The sequence below is a fragment of the Pyxicephalus adspersus genome, chromosome 1, assembly GCF_032062135.1.
Source record: "Pyxicephalus adspersus chromosome 1, UCB_Pads_2.0, whole genome shotgun sequence".
Classification (NCBI taxonomy): Eukaryota; Metazoa; Chordata; class Amphibia; order Anura; family Pyxicephalidae; genus Pyxicephalus; species Pyxicephalus adspersus.
The window spans coordinates 79945839-79962713 of NC_092858.1; the positions used below are offsets into that span (position 1 = coordinate 79945839).

Sequence of the window (16875 nt, forward strand, 5' to 3'; positions counted from 1 at the left end):
GTAAATTCTGACACCATTAAGGTCTAGATATGGCTACTAAGAAAACTAACTTCTGCTTATGCAAAAAGATAAAGTCTCTCAAAGACTCTCAAATGGGTGGCCCTGTATTAATAAACTGTGGTAACAATTTGGCAACTGGAGGCTTGTAAGAAGAGTGTCAGGGGCCTCCCTGCACAAAGGCACAGCTAAAGCAGTGGTCGCTAAACCTTCTGACAGCATGGACCACTAACATTGAATAACATTTTGGCACAGCCCAGGGGATTAAAGGGCAGGGGAGAATGGATGTTACAACAACTACAGTGTAAAGAGGGTTGCCAGTGCTCCTGCTGCCTGTTCTCCTATCATCTGTGGACCCCCAACTCACTGGCCATGGACAAGCAGCAGTTCGTGGCTGGAGGGGTTAGGGACCTCTGAGCTAAGGAAAGTAGAAAGGGTATTGTAATGAGATGCAGTAAGTGCAGAAACCTAATATAGGGCCAATGTAAAATATAAAAACTACTGTGACCATTTTAGAGCAAAGAACATGGTAGTGACTACCTAAATAAACAGCAAAGAGGCTGCAGAAGAAGAAAGGCATACACTTGTAAAGCATCTCACAACATCCTACAGCCATAACAGGACAGGTGAACATGAAAGAGAAGAAAGGCACAACAGACTTCAGGAGCCCAGGTACAATAAGGGATCATGCAAAGTAACAGCTCAATTAGGCATATGCTCACCCTGTTGCTATTTGGATTAAATTTCAAGGTCTTTGTTCCCGGTATGACACTGATGGGATAAAATAGGAGCAACAACCTTCCTACCAGTGAATCTACACATTTTGTGGTTGGGTGTGATGTTAGTGGCAACTGTTCGACATTTCTGTCAGTGAATCTTCAGATTTTCGAGTCTGGTATATGAAGAATTTCTTTTGGCAAGAATTAAGAAGCCAAGAATCAATATGGGTATTGTTGTTTTGAGGCATTCTACCCCACATAAAAAATACCTTTAAATGAGATTAGATAGGGATATCTGTGTCTCTTCCATAAACCACCTAATATTTAGGTTTTTTTACCAATATAGTAGCTCACTTAGCCAGAGATTAATCACCAATGTATCATATGCTGGGTGTACATACAGATGTTTATATAGAATATTTCAATTTTATGTAAAAACTTTACAAACACAGAAATACCTGTACTTCACTGTGTCATATCGCTTGGACAATACTTGCTACATGAAATGCATTGCATTTAGTACATAAAAATTCCAAACACTCAACATGTATATTACTCGTATTGTTTAATGGAATTTTTGTTCACAGAGCAAAACAAGTATTATTAGGCATATGAATGTGATTTTTATTCAAATCTTTAAAAGGTTTGACGAAGGTAATTATTTGTAATCAAAATAAAGCATACAAAGATGTTTTAATCAATGCTGGGACATTAGCACCCAAGGCAAAGGGCTAAATTACATCCCTTTCACATGAGCTGTGAATTACCTTAGCAGCACAGGTTACCTTTCTGAGCCCTCTTCTGCTAAAGCATCCAAGGAGCTACCCCTCAACCCATCCATTGTGTTTTTATAAACTATTTTGGTTCAATAAAGCCGGTTCATAATGTAATAAAATAGATACTGAACTAATCCCTTCCAACTAAATGAGTGACAGCTGGCCTGTCAATTCGGTAAAGATATTCTGCAGGATGAAAATAGCCAAGATACTGCACAGTGTCTGGTGTTGTGTCGTTATGGTAGTGTCCTCCTTCTCCATGATGGCTGAAGCAATGAGTGTGCTCCAAACGTAGGTCAAAGCCCTAAAAAAACAGATTAGATAGTAAACATATAATACTTGTTGGCAAAGCATTTGAAAAGACATTGAAATATCTTGGTGAAATGTTTCTATGGCAAAAAGATAGAGATATTAAAAAGGAATAAAAATGTTTGTTCAATAGGAAACATTTGGCAATTCTATCAAACAGCAAGGCATTGGCAAGATGAGCAATGAAAAATAATATAGGCAGATATACAGTAATATTGCAGTGTGATACATAAATCCCCCTATCAGCAGCTCTAAACACTACAAATAAATCCTAACTTTTAACATTTTAAGTACAAATTAGTCTCGTCTTCTAAAATCTTTCTCATCTGCAGTGGTAAATTTGTTGTAGATCTCAATCTGTCTCGATTGTCTGTTAAGTATTTCAGGGGTCACAATACATACACAAAAAAGTGTTGAATATATTTTGCTAACAGAGAGGCTGCCTGATCCTATTTTACAGCCAATTTGCTCAACACCCTTTTTTTAATGCAATTGGCTTGCATGCCTTATAAAGGGTGTTGAAGATAGACAGAAAGTGCAATATCAGTATTCTGTGGTATTCCTTCTATAAGGAATTGAGCTTTTGAACTAGACTTAAACTTCAATTACTGTCCTTTTGGTAAACCTGGAGACAAGTCTAGCCCAAATGCACTGTATAGAGATCTATCCATGTATTACCTTCTTGATAATATATTGACTGACATGAGGGCAACTAATATGTAAAATTTTTTGCATTTGAATGTAATATTTTATTTAAAAATCAGTGATCTCCAAGCCTGGCAAAGACCATACCGTTTGCTCTAATTATAGACCCATATCATTGATTAATGTGGATGCAAAAATTTTTTCTAAATTGATTGCCAACAGGTTATCCCCTTATATGCCCTCCTTGATTCATCTGGATCAAACTGGGTTTATCTATGGAAGGGAAGCCAGGGACAATACGATTAAGACTATACTGCTGACCCAACTTGCTAGGTCTAGAGGTACCCCTATGTGCCTGCTGTCCATAGACGCTGAAAAGGCCTTCGACAGGGTTTGTTGGGAGTTTATGTACTCAGCACTACGCCAGGTAGGCCTGGGCCCCAATATGGTCTCCAGAATTGCTGCATTGTATTCCTCACCTAGGGCCCGTGATCGATGGAGGACGACGCTGGATGAGCACAGGGGGACCAGGTAAGTATGGATGTACAAAATCTCGGGCTTAACCATCCTTGCAGTTTTTTTTTGCCCGAGCGAAGGTCGGGCTTAACTGCAAGGAGGTTAAAGAAAAAAATAAATAAATAAAAACAGTTCCAGTTTCTTACATTCCCAGGTGGAACAGCTGTTTTCACCATGCCACCTGGCAAAAGCCGGGAGCTTAAAAGCCATGAGAATGCACTTCAGACCATTGCAAAAGTGCATTCTAATGTGATATGAAGCTGGAGGTCACAGTAATTATGTTTATAAATGACTTTTTCAAGGTATTTGTGTCGGACGACTTTCTTTCTTGGATCATAGTAGTTTTCAATACTATTCTGATTTGAATGTATTTTAATATGTTTAGTGGAATTAGGAAAAAAAATATAGCTTATTATCCAGTTTTTATATAGTGCAGACATATCACTCAGCGCTTTACAAAGTCAATAGTCATATCACCAACTGTCCCCTAAAGGGGCTCACAATGTCCCTACGGTAGTCATATGCCGTTAACACAGTCCAAGGACAATTTTTGAGGCAAAGCTGATTAACCTAACTGCACTTTTTTTTTTTTTTTTTAGGAAATGGGAGAAAACCGGAGTACCCGGTAGAAACCCACGCAGACACAGGCAGAACATACAAACTCCTTTCATGATATAGTCCTGGCCAGGATACGAACCCGTGACCTAGTGTCTGAAAGGAATCTTTAGTTTTATCAGTTTAAAGGCTTATAAACTTATTTAAAAAAATACATGACTGAGCAAAAACCAGAATTGTTTCCTTTTATGGAAGAGTCTATGACACCCTAGAAACGCTGTTTCCTTCAATTATTTAAAAATCAAGCATTTCTCTGCTGTGTGTTTTTATTTCTGTACACTTTGTAATGAAAAAAAAGAAACCATGTACCCACCCATAATTTAGCTACTCGTTAAAATTATATTCTGAGTAAAACAAATTTGCGATGTACATAGAGCCAGAAACATCTCTCTTCTGATGCAGAACCAGTGTGAATCTAACAATCAGACAGATCACAATTTACCTGCCCTTTGAGCCCTTTCATCTGTTTGGGTTACACAAAATATATTTGTAAAGTAAAAAGTGGAGAAGTAGTACTGGTTAATTGGGATCTATGTTTAATCCATCAACCAGCTGTTTTTTTAGAATAGCTAAAAACATGGTCAGAACTTACCATTATATGGAGCTTTGCCTTTCCTTCTTGAATGACAAATGTCCCTCCCATTCCTACAGCTTTGTCTCCATAATGCTCCTTTAACGTTTTTCTCATACAACTAACAAAGTTTTCCTTTCCAGTCCTCCTCTTTGCATTCACCTCAATGACCTAAAAAAGAATGGTGAACAAGCTGTAAGAAACTAAAAAAGTAAACCACCAGTGCAACTCAACTCAACAGGTTCCTGGAAGAATCTCCTTCACTAGTCGTTGGAGTGCGCAACATTAATGATACAAAATTCAGCACTTATGCATATTCCATTTCAAATGATGGGTTCAATATGATTGTTGGTGAGCCCTATAGGGGGGTTTGCCTTTGAAATGTCAATGCGGACAAATCTAGCAGGATGACTCCAGCTGGCGTTTGGATCCAAAGGAACTAGGAGGCAAGATAACACCTCCTTGAACAGGAAGATCACACCATACCAGGTATGAGGTATGGGGGTTGTTCATGGAAGCATCTACTTCAAAGACTTCTCCAATCATCCTGCCTGGTGTATAAATATACCTTCTATCTGATGACCCCCAATGCAACAGTGACACCTATTGGAGAATATCAGCAAGCACCTGTCAGCAGTGTATTTCAGGAAGTGGGAGGACACCCATGTAAGGGGTAGATGCATGGGTGTGGCTGGATGTGGCCAGGGGTCCTGGAGATGTACAGGAAGGGACAACAGACACAAACCTTTCTCTCTTATCCTCTTATATACATCTTATATCCTCTTCTCCCAAATCTCTTATTCTTTTATATCTCTCTCTCCTATTCTCTCTTATATATACATCCTATGCCTCCTAGACCTCTCTTTATCTTACTTACTCTCATTCTCTCTCGAGCTAAAGTGCAGGGTACAGAGGATGGACTTCTTGTGTAACATATCATTTTACTTTGTCTATGCGAATAATATTTAGCTCAATTGGAGTCATTGTTGATTACCTGGTAATTCTTTTCTCGGATGAGACCAGAGGAAAATTGTCCTTCACTAGTGTAAAAACTCTCCATAACACTGAAAATAAGCTTTGCAAGGTCATGTAAATAGCCTGGTTGCAATTGCAATGGGATGGGAACAGTTTACTACAGGACTGGAAAGGAGGAGCTAGAGTTTGAGGCTTTGAAAAATATTTCCATTGATTTTTTGCATGCAGGAACATGGGTTGGAAAAGTATCAATACACAAAAAGTGGATTAGATCTTAATTGATAAAAAAAAGCTACATATAAACCAATCTGTCTCTTAGCTTAGAACCTTGGCCTAGCAGTACAAAATTTAGGTTCTTATCTCTAGACCAGGGGTGCCAAACTTTGGCCCAGGGGCCAAATCTGGCCCGTAACGTTTTTTGGCCTCCAAAGGAATCCTAAATATGATTTGCAGCTGGCCCGCCGCTGCATTGAAATACTGTCGCTACTACAATTCTCTATAGGTCAAAGGTCTCTCTCCTATGCGTGGCCCTGCTTTGGACTGTTTTATAGACGCATGTAATGCCTGAAATTGTAGTAGTGGCATCACTCGCGTCTATAGACCAGTGGCCTCTCTGCCTATGCGTTGCCCCGCATTGGACTTTTTTATAGATGCAAGTAATGCCAGGAGTTGTAGTAGCAGCATCACTCACGTCTATAGACCAGTGGCCTCTCTGCCTATGCCTTGCCCCCCATTGGACTGTTTTTTATAAACGCACAGAATTGTAGTAGCGGTGCTATTTCAGTGAAGAGGGAGTTCCAGCCACTCATAACATTATGCCCCACATTTGACTGTTTTCTTGACACAGAGAATTGTAGTAGCGGTGCTATTTCACTTTTAAGTTTGGCCCGCGACTTTAAGTTTTTAATTTTGTCCCACTGTGTATTTGAATTTGACACCCCTGCTCTAGACCAGTGATTTTCAACCACTGTGACGCGGCACACTAGTGTGCCATGAGAGATCTTGTCATTTTGTAACATTTTTGATTTGTGGTGTGCCGCAGGATTTTTTCAATGTAAAAAAATGTGCCGTGGCTCAAAAAAAGTTGAAAAACACTGCTCTAGACTATCAATCCAATGTAGTCAGTGAGCCCAATAAAAGAAAATATAATGAATTTAAAACTTTTAGGTTTTTAATTATTCATTTTTTTAGAGTTTTCTTGAAGCTAGGGGGCAGTAATGAGACAGGTTGTCTCCTGTTCCACTCTTTCTTTCCCATTTGGTACTGCAGAGGGGTATCCCTTTTTTATCAATTCTAGTGTTTGCTTGGGCGCGAAGAAAAGGTTTGGATTTGAGATCTGACACCTAGGGGGTGGGGGGGATTAATGAGCAAATAGACCAACTACCATAATATGGTTTTAATTTTTCTGCACTTTGTTATTTAGTCACGTACAATTGTATGTTTTAAAAAATAATTATTATTATTATTATTTTATAAATTATTATTGTACATGTTTCTAGGTGTCAATTCTTCCTTCACAATGGCAATATATTTGGGTCAATTCCAATTGGCCATTTAGTTTCTCTTTGTGAAGAATATGCAGACATAAAGAGAGTGATTTAGTTGTTGCAATATCTCCAAGACAATTTGGTCATCTGTGTTGATCTTAAATAGTATGCTTCCTTCTTGGTCAGCAATGCGGATACACCAAGTATCCCTGTTATCTGTGCATGTGGGACAGCAGAGCTCGTGGGAGGCATTGGGTGGAAAGGAATTGTCCTCCACGATCTGCCTTAAAACCAGGTGATCCAAACATTCTACATGAGCCACCTAATGGTAAAAAGAATATTATATTCCCACCTCTGCACATGAAACTGGGTCTGATGAAGATCATAGATTAACAAAAAATTTTGTATGAATAAAAAAATTAAGCAGTACATTCATGTTATCATTTTATTATTTTTTCATTGTATGTAAAATTTGTATGTTTTTTGACAAAAATGTAGGGTACCCTGTATTGTAAAAACTAGGTTCGATAGCAAAAAAACTGGGGTAATTTCTGGATTCACCATCCAAAAATTAGTAAAAAAACAAGTGTAAGATCTAACTCAACAAAGAATGCATTCCTCATTGTAATAATAATAATAATAATAAAATATGCTTTAGCTAATTCACTAATTTATATCGCCAAGAAGATACTTAATTAGGTAATCAATTAGCTGCCCCTGGCAAAAAAAAAAACCCTGTTACCTATAGCAAGAAAGGGTGAGAAGAGCTTACAACATCCCCAAAGCAATCCATAAGATTGGTAACACAAAACTCTGAATAAACTGTGGATATTGCATACCTGTAGAAATAATATTGGTTACATTTATGTATTAGTGATCAGTTTGGTTACTTTCCCACATAATATGTACAATGATTTACCTTTCCTGGCTTTCCTTCACTGGCATACAGATTAGACAGGAGTCCAAAGTCGTGGTCCTTGTACTTTTCCTGGTACTTCTCCAGTAAGCAGCTTTTATCTGCTGGGTTGACACTAGCCATATAATTTTTATTTATAGCTGGTGAAGATGCACTCTCTGCTTGTACAGAAAATATAAGCTGAAAAGATAAAAAATGCAATATAAATTATATAGCGTATAACACATGGTAGTTTCTTAAGACAGAGTTACACCTCATCTCATGAATAAACATAATTTAGTAAACTAAACTGACATTCAAATACAGATGCAATAAACAAGATGGAAATTAAATAGACAGGTAGGCATATTTATTTTCTCATGGTAAGCATCCAGTGAAGTTATTATTGGTATTTATCTACAAGTGGTAAGTTTCTTTCAGTCTTACAACCGTAATATGAAAATAGTTTTTAACTGGGCCAGTCACATGATCCTCCAACAAATGAACAAAAATGGGGAGCTAAACCTACCTGATGTAGCCTCATATACTCAAACTAGGCTCCTGCCCATATTTAGGTATTGGATTGGATACATGGTACTTCATACTATACCTAGAAGCAGAATTCTCACTGTACCCTCCTTGGAATCCTTTGGCCATTCTACACATTCATACAGAACTTTTACCAGAAGAGGTACAAAATAATTTCTTGCTGTTTTTACAACAGCAGCTATGGCATTTACTACATAAAGCAGAGTCACCTAATCTTTACTCTTCTCTATTCCTCCCATTGAGGGGCAATGGTGAATTTTCCTTCCTCTCCCCTGATAGCTGATTGGGCAACCAAAGGTCTCATCTATGTACTAATGTTGCTTGACCCGAACAGTCACAAGGTTTACTCTTTACCAGAACTGAAGAAGAGGTTCCCCTTCATGGCCGCCAGCATTTTCTTGCTTATTCAAACTAGGGTCTATGCCTCGAGAGTAACCAGAGCACTGGCTCCTGATGACTGGCATGACTCCCTGGATGTAATGTTGTTAACCCCCCCACTTCCTCTAAAGCCATCTCCAAATTCTTCTAATTTTAGGAAATTATCTAGATTACACAAGTGCCAATCTGAGCATAGTTAAAATGGCAACAATATTTCCCCATTGTACCGAGAATCTTGGAAAGCTGTACCGGCGGTCAAGTACCGGGAATTGTTTTTCCGACTTTTTCACCAAAATGATATCTCCCCTAAACGAGCTTACTACATGGGACCCTCAGACACATGTTTTATATGTGGAGCCAGTGCAGCGTCCCTTAACCACAACTTTTGGGAATGCCCAATTATAAAGCATTTATGCTGTCAAGTGATCAATTATACTAATAATATTATTGTTGTGATTACCCCTTCTTTTGAAATTGTTTACTAAAAAAGTAGCTACAAACTAAGGATGCCTGTAGTGTTAAAATGCTATGCTATGTTATCTTTTGTTACTGTACATTAGACCATGTTCAAAACTGTTTCTATATACTGGTTTCATTGTTGACAATTTTATACACAAGTTTTAAACTTATTAAACCATATAAAATCACCACCAACCTCTGCATTCATGCCCACACTCTTATGAGATACTGCACCAGCTCCAAGTATGAAGGCTCCTGGTAGTCCAATCTTCTTTGCCACTGTATTAATGTTATAAATCTTAAAAAAAGATGAATTTATACTTTAATAAAAATGTCAAAGTAAACAATAATAATCTTAACTTTCAATAAACAATAAAGAAGTGGTTACTCTTTATATTGGGTCTTGGGAAAAAATAGGTTTATTTGTAGTTCTGCTCCTGATGAACAGGGATCAACCTGCACTGAAGATGAGGTCATATAAACTATACAGCATCCATTTTGTCACAGATCACTGCAGGACCAGGGGATCTGTGCCGCTGTCTGTGTCACCCATCTCACATTCCTCTACAGTCAGCAGTAGCAGCAGCCCTGTTCTGGAATCCTGTCCGCTGGTCACTTCCTGGTCTCAATCATGTGACTCTCTGAGAGCTGCTAGTTTACCCCAGGGAACCAGAGTATTTTGCAGAAGCACTCCCTCTGCTGGCAGAAATGTAAACCCCACCTGAGCTGCCTCTGCTCCAGCACTCCCTCTGGTGGTGGGTTCTCTCACTTGCTGGTCATGTTACTCCCATCTGCTACATGACCTCCCCTAAAAAAGGAAGCGACTGGCAACTGGAAGTTGCCTGAACAAGGAGTTTCCTTAGGCTCTGTTCCAGGCTCCTGTGATTCCTGCCTGCACCTTCAGCTACTGACTTCCTGTGTACTGACTCTGGCTTTGATCTTTGACTGCTCCTCCTTGCTTCCTGCCCTGACCTCTGGCTTGTTTGATCTCGAATCTGTCCCACATTCCTGCACCTCGTCTGATTCCTATTTGTCAGCAGTCACCGGCCTCTGCGTGTACGCAGCAACCTGGCAGTCGCCCGCAGTGTAACATCCTCACCTCTAGAGTCTTTTTGACTCTCAGACCAAGTTTAGCAGAGGTGGTATGCATTTTCTAACTTCATGGAAAGATTCTATACACACTCTAAATTTTCGTTGCCTAAAATTTTTGTTTGTCATTGCGAAAATCTAGATTGTGTGCAGATGTCCCCTGACATTGATGAAAGGTTGGTAATTATTTACCGTGTTTAATTACAAACATAACTGTACGCTATGGACTGCTATTGTTCTACTATCGTATACCAACACTGTGGGGTGGCTCATGCCTATCCTTGTCCCTTCCCCTCCTTATTGGACAGAAGAGGCTGCTAAGCAGCTTGTTTTTACAACCATCACTTCTAGAGGCTCTGGTGAAGACCGGACAGCCGCTTAGACTCTGCGCCCTGTGCACGTCACGCCAACTGAGCTGGTGACACGGAGCATCCACCATCCTGCCCTGCAGCATCATGACACATTTGTTGCCTACTTATTGTGTGTTGATATATGGCCCAATATAATATGATATATATATATAAAATTATTATTATTATTATTATTAATAATAATAATAATAATAAAACAGGATTTATATAATGTCAACATATTACAGAGCATTGTACGATAAACAGGGGTTGCAAATGACAGACAGATACAGACAGTGACACAGCAGGAGGAAAGGATCCCGCCCCGAAGTACTTATATATTTATATACACACACAATATAAAGGTTGTACAGCAATGCCACTATAAAGTTAGGAATTGAAGCAATCCTAACTTTACCTCATCCTTAAACTCTAGAGGCCCCCTGAGAAACTACTTTTGCCCCAGATAGTAATTAAATGATGTGAAATATAAAATATCAGTTATTAAAGCTCACCTAAACTCATTTCACTTGGAAGCACAATAGGCCTCCATATGGGCAGTATTTTACAGAGTAGGTGATAAGACTTGATATCTTAAACTTGGAGAGCTCCAATTGTGGGTTCTGATCTGAGATCAGAATAGCTTCAAACCAAGCCTGTATGATGCTTCACCATAAAAAGCCTGACTAATTACCGGTAGTCTCCTGACTGCGGCATCACGCTCTGGACAAAATTAGTGCCAGCAGCCATGCTCTGAAGGAAAGATGCAATGCTGGATGCAATGATAAACAAGTGTGAGACTAAGCTTGAAGGAAAGCAGAAAAACTTGAACATAACCAAACCGATACTGCTATCCTGTTTCTCTAGATAACTCAAAATGTTCAGGGATTCTTTTACCATATATTAAATTGTTGTTTGTAAAACAAAGAATGTAAAATTAGAGCACAAAACTGATAGAAACGCAAAGTGAGTTGAAAATCTATATAAAAACAGAACAAGATAAAAGCATTCCTATACCATTATAATTTTTTTTTTAAACTTGACAGTTGACACTAATAATATGGATGGTTGTTTTGCCCAAATGGTTGCACATCTAGTTTTTTCCTAAAGCAGAACCAACACTAACTAATAAATAAAAAATTGTGAACAGACAGGTCCTTTATTGCAGAAGGAACAGGCAGTGTCAGTTCCACTGACTTACTTGCCTCACCTGTCCTCATTCCATCATGGATGCCGCCATCTTTACCCGGGCTTCTCCTGGCTTCCTGATATTTTACCATCTTGATTGGTCAGGACAATCAGGCAGATTTTTATTGTCTGGTCCTTCTACAATAAAAATCTCGTCTGATTACAATTTTGTAGCCCAGAATACATTCTGCATTATAGCTCAGAATCATCTAAAAAGAGACTGCAATCTTCAATAAAAGCCTAATGAATACGCCTGTTAGAGATTATGGTGCACAAAGATACATTTTACATTTATTGGACTTTTCTGACTTTATCCTAATTAGCAATCAAAATTTAATTTAAACCAATATATTTTAAGTGTGGCTTTGTTCATAATGCTGAAATAGGCAGACACAAAGATTACCTGAATTAAAATTAATGTAAATGCAAATTAAAATTTAAAATGTACCAAAATCACAATCCAAATATAATTTTTCTAGTTGTAGTTGGAAAATGAAATGTCAAATTTATTGCCCTTTTTAACAACCTTTATTTTAATCCTTGTAAATGATCACAAATTAAGCATACAGTATAATTATTTAGTTATAATGTACATAGTAAAACATACTTTATCAAGCCGTGCAGTTGGCACCAAATATGGGACACCTCCCACATCTGCAATTCTTGACTTGCCACTCAGTCCTGCAGATATCAGACAGAAAAAAAGTATTTTATATTAGCATATCAAGATAATGAAGAAGTTGATGCCCTTATCACCTGTGCATATTACCCTCTATACCAGTGTTTCTCAATTGTTTTAACATGGGGGAACCCTTAAAATATTCTTCAGGTGTTTAGGGAACATATGTTATTTTTAATTTATTCACAGCTCACAAAAAAGGGCAATCAATAGAAAGAAAGTATTTTCCATTGCTGGCTAGTGAGCAGAATGTAACTCTTAGGTATAACCAAAAAGTTAATTGGTGTCACTTAAACTGACCTGAGAGGCACAAACTGCCTCTTGCTCAAGGAACCCCTGGCAACCTCTGGAGAAATCCTAGGGTTCCACGGAACTCAGGTACGGACACAGTGTTCTATACTTTAAAATGCAACCTTAATTTTCCCTATTTTACTTTTTTAATCAATTTTTTGGATGTAAAATGTATCTTTACATTTTCACTATTTTTTTTCTTGCAAGCAATGCCAATATTGCCATTTCTAAACTATTATTATAAATGGCATCTGGTACAATTATAATTGTACATAGCAATTTGCAACATAGATGTATGATAGATGTATGCTGCAAAACTGAATACTACATGCAGCCCTAGATAAGCCTAGAAAGATTGAAAAAAAATCACTAAAGACAGACCTGTCTGAGCTTATATTGCACTGGAGTACTGTGCGAGAAGAAAGACATTATTTCAGTAAGATGAATTTTCCTGAACTGCTGCAACTCATTGTGTGTACTTCACTTCAGGGAAGCATGGAAAGATCAATGATGTGAAGTTGCTTAAGTGTTAAAAGAAAATGTATATCAAGAAGACTGGAATTATACTAAATAATAATCAAAACATACCAATCTCAAAGGAACTGATCTTACCTTTTACGGGGAATCCAAATGGGTCTTGTGTCAGATCAGGGCACTCCACCACTTTAACCTGTACATCTGCAAAATTTTTCTTTAGCCCACTTTTTAGTACTAGAATAGTAAAAACAATACAAATCTAAATATGTCTATCATTGAATATGATTTAAACAAAATAATAAACTTGACCATAATCAAAATGCCAAACCCAAAAAATGATCTGCTTACCCACATGCTGGTATTTGAAAGACAATGCAATTGTCCCTCATACTTCACTTCTTCTTCTTTTAAGTACAGTTGAAACAGTTAAGACATAAATGTACAACTGTTTAAAAATGTTACAAATGTAAAATTAGTCATTTTGTACCTTTAATGACATATTTGTTAACAATTAGGTTATTCCTCTTTTGATGACTTTTGATTACACACACATAAAATCCTATCATATATCTTTGTAATAGACACAGCAGTACAATGCTTCTTTATTTGCTATTTTTTAACAATACTGTGCCCGATGTAAGTGTCTGTTTGAATGAGGGCTTTGACAACCTCGGTGAAAAAAACCTAACATTTCTGCAATATCAAAAACTTGGGCCTTTTTCCTCAAGCTAATATTTTTGGTCACCATTGATTCCAATTACATCAATTTTTTGGGGGTACTATCCCCCAGAAGTTAGAGGTGGCACCATTCATTCCCATGGCCCCTAGTTATATAGGGCACTATTCCTCCCACTTACACCAGCCATGCAGCACGGTCACCAACAATGTTTTCTGAATAGGAAGATTCTCCTCACATCCTGTATGGTCTAAGGGACAGAAAGTGAGGGGACGGCTTGGGATTCTTTCTCCACTCTATCCAACTAAGCACATATTTAGAGTATTGTATGTAAGTAGGACATAAGCCTCTGGAAATATAACTTACTTTCAGAAATTTCTTCTAAGGCGGGGAGGTGGAGGGCACAACTTTCAGTATCTGCCATTCTTCCTGGCTTCTAGATGGTAGTGTAATAAAACTTTTAACGTTTAAGGTTTCCAGAACAAGTCAAAGTTCTATTTGTGTCGTTCAGCAGACAGCTGGTAAAGGATAAATTAATGATTACAATAGTTTTTTTGCTAAAACAAGTAAATGTTTTACTGCTATGTTACCTGCCAAAAATAATAAAAAATAGCTTAGCCTAAGAAAACATGTAATTCATCAGAAAATAACTTTTGAGCAAACTAGGAATGAATTAGAACGTTATTATAGCTAAATATATATTGTCATTGCAGTCATTATATAATTGTACATCTCGATAGAAAGCATTGTATTATGTGTCTGCATTACCCAACATATACTCCTGTAATGAGATTGGAAATAAAATATGTCAAATCAAAAGTCCCATGTCTTCATATAAAACAGGTTAAATTCCACACTTAATCAGCAGTAAGTGTTTCATCCAGCTTTGCTTTACACCAGTGATCATGTCACTGACACCAAAGATGTGGCACCTACCATCCCACTGACATCAGTAAGGCATTATTCTTTTACCTCATACCAACAATGGGTCAGTATTCTATCCACAGACACCAACCATGGGGCACTATTTATCCTCCAACTAACCACAGGTTCTATGTTTTATTTTATTCTCCCTGTTTACTAACCCTGGGATATTTATTACTCTCATTGACCACCAAGCCTTGGGCATGGTTTGGTGGAAGACTTTCTACCACCACTGGGCACTGTCTGCTTATGGAATGTTGTGGTCCAAATCGTTCAGCACAAATCACATTTCTTGGAATGTGGGTAGACATAACAGTTTAAAGCACAGCTTGTAACAACCAGTGCAGTGCACAGAGTATGGTGATACAGTATGCTAGATACAGCTCAGCATCTGAAACAAGGTGATATACAATGTGTAGCAAAGCTTTTGAAATGAAGCAGTGCAGTGCATGGAGTGTGGTGGTACTAAGCATGCAACATACAAAATACTATAAGAAGTATTCTAATCCAGAGTAAGTAACATACAAAGCAGTGGTTCACACTATGTAATGTGCAGTGGAGTTTATGGAATGAGGTGGTCCACAGTATCATATGTACAGAATGGCATGTTAGGGTGATAAGGAATCAGAAGGAAAGAAAGAAGAACAGTTTAACAAGATGGGATGAAGCAGAAACAGAAAAATCTCTACACATCAATACCATTCAAGCCCCCACCATCACCACAAACATATTTTATATGATCTGATCAGTCAAACCATTAAAACCACTGATAAATAGAGAACATTAATTTTAATGTTACAATGACACCTGTCAAGGGGTAGGATATCCAGCAAACAGAAAGTCAGAACATGACCATAGAGCAATGGAATAAAGTGGTCTGCTCTGATGAATGACATTTTATTTTACAGGTGGATAGCTATGGATTCACATGCACCTTGGGAAGAGGTGGCAGCAAGATGCACAATAGAACCCCAACTATAGAAGAAGAAGAGGTAGTGTGAATAAAAGGATCCACTGCTAATGCCTTGGTATCACAGAACTCTTTCAGAGGTTTGTGGTGTATATGCCTTGATGTATCAAAGCTGTTCTGCTATTTTTTTTATATTTAATGAAAACATTTGGAACTTGTTGTATTTTAATTTTTTACAGCAACATTTTTTTTTTTTTCCAAAATATTGTGCAGTGTAAAAAATGAAAAGGCGTGGCTATGCATAAAATGCAAAATATAAAACGTGTGTGTGTTTGTGTATACAGTGTTGGAGGTAATAAATTATGTTTTAATTCAATATTGTCATTTTCGTAGTTGTGTAAAAGATTGTGTGTTAGCAGGAGGTTTAATGTGTGACACATTAGTAATGCAGCTGTTGCCCAGCCCCCAGTGTATAGGTTGTTTTCCTACCTCCAGATGCAGTGTCAGTCTCCTGCTTATAATGACTCACAGATGGGATCTGTATATCTATTCCTTGATGCCTATTTAATTCTTTATTCACTTGTACTTCACTCTCTCAACCAGAACTACTTCATTGTATGTAATCCTGCACACTTCCTAGTCACATGCTGTTCTCATCCTCAGTCCCATCATGCTTCTCTCTTTAACTGTTTTGTGGCGGGAGTCTTTTTGACTCTCAGACCAAGTTTAGCAGAGGTGGTATGCATTAGCTAACTTCATGGAAAGATTCTATACACACTCTAAATTTTCGTTGCCTAAAATTTTTGTTTGTCATTGCGAAAATCTAGATTGTGTGCAGATGTCCCCTGACATTGATGAAAGGTTGGTAATGATTTACCGTGTTTAATTACAAACATAACTGTACGCTATGGACTGCTATTGTTCTACTATCGTATACCAACACTGTGGGGTGGCTCATGCCTATCCTTGTCCCTTCCCCTCCTTATTGGACAGAAGAGGCTGCTAAGCAGCTTGTTTTTACAACCATCCTTTCCAAAATGTCACTCAAAGCAATCATGGACAATCATTTTGGAGAAAATAGGCATAACTTTATCATCACACCTGATGACAGTCCTGTTAGCTAAAATCAGGCACCTGAAGCTTCAATTTGCACAAGCTCGCCAAAATTGGACGAGAGAAAAACGTTGATGTGATGAGACCCCCTCCTATTGTATGCTGCTTCCCCACCTCTTAGATTGTAAGCTCTTCTGGGCAGGGTCCTTTCCTCCTCCTGTGTCACTGTGTGTGTCTGTTTGTCATTTGCAACCCCTATTTAATGTACAGCGCTGCATAGTATGTTGGCTCTATATAAACACCGTTTAACAATAATATTAATGAGTCTCAATTTTATCCTTCAATTG

At 38.0% G+C, this 16875-nt stretch overlaps 1 protein-coding gene across 1 annotated transcript; it reads right to left on the bottom strand.

Moving 5' to 3' along the window:
- Nucleotides 1-1264: 1264 nt before the first annotated feature.
- On the bottom strand, nucleotides 1265-16123 carry C1H11orf54 (chromosome 1 C11orf54 homolog). The gene is made up of 8 exons (XM_072405620.1): nucleotides 15965-16123; nucleotides 14008-14159; nucleotides 13101-13199; nucleotides 12126-12199; nucleotides 9088-9189; nucleotides 7530-7706; nucleotides 4131-4319; nucleotides 1265-1796 (listed from the first exon to the last, which is right to left on the bottom strand). The coding sequence occupies exons 2-8, from the start codon at nucleotides 14063-14065 to the stop codon at nucleotides 1623-1625; spliced, it is 873 nt and encodes a 290-aa protein (XP_072261721.1). The 5' UTR covers nucleotides 14066-14159; nucleotides 15965-16123; the 3' UTR covers nucleotides 1265-1622.
- Nucleotides 16124-16875: the final 752 nt, after the last annotated feature.

Coding starts and splice junctions, on each gene's coding strand:
- C1H11orf54 (XM_072405620.1), bottom strand. CDS start 14,065: ATGGCAGATACTGAAAGTTGTGCCCTCCACCTCCCCGCCTTAGAAGAA. Junction 12,200..13,100: donor ATTTGGATTCCCCGTAAAAG/GTAAGATCAGTT, acceptor TGATATCTGCAG/GACTGAGTGGCAAGTCAAGA. Junction 9,190..12,125: donor CAACTGCACGGCTTGATAAA/GTATGTTTTACT, acceptor TCTTTTTTTAAG/ATTTATAACATTAATACAGT.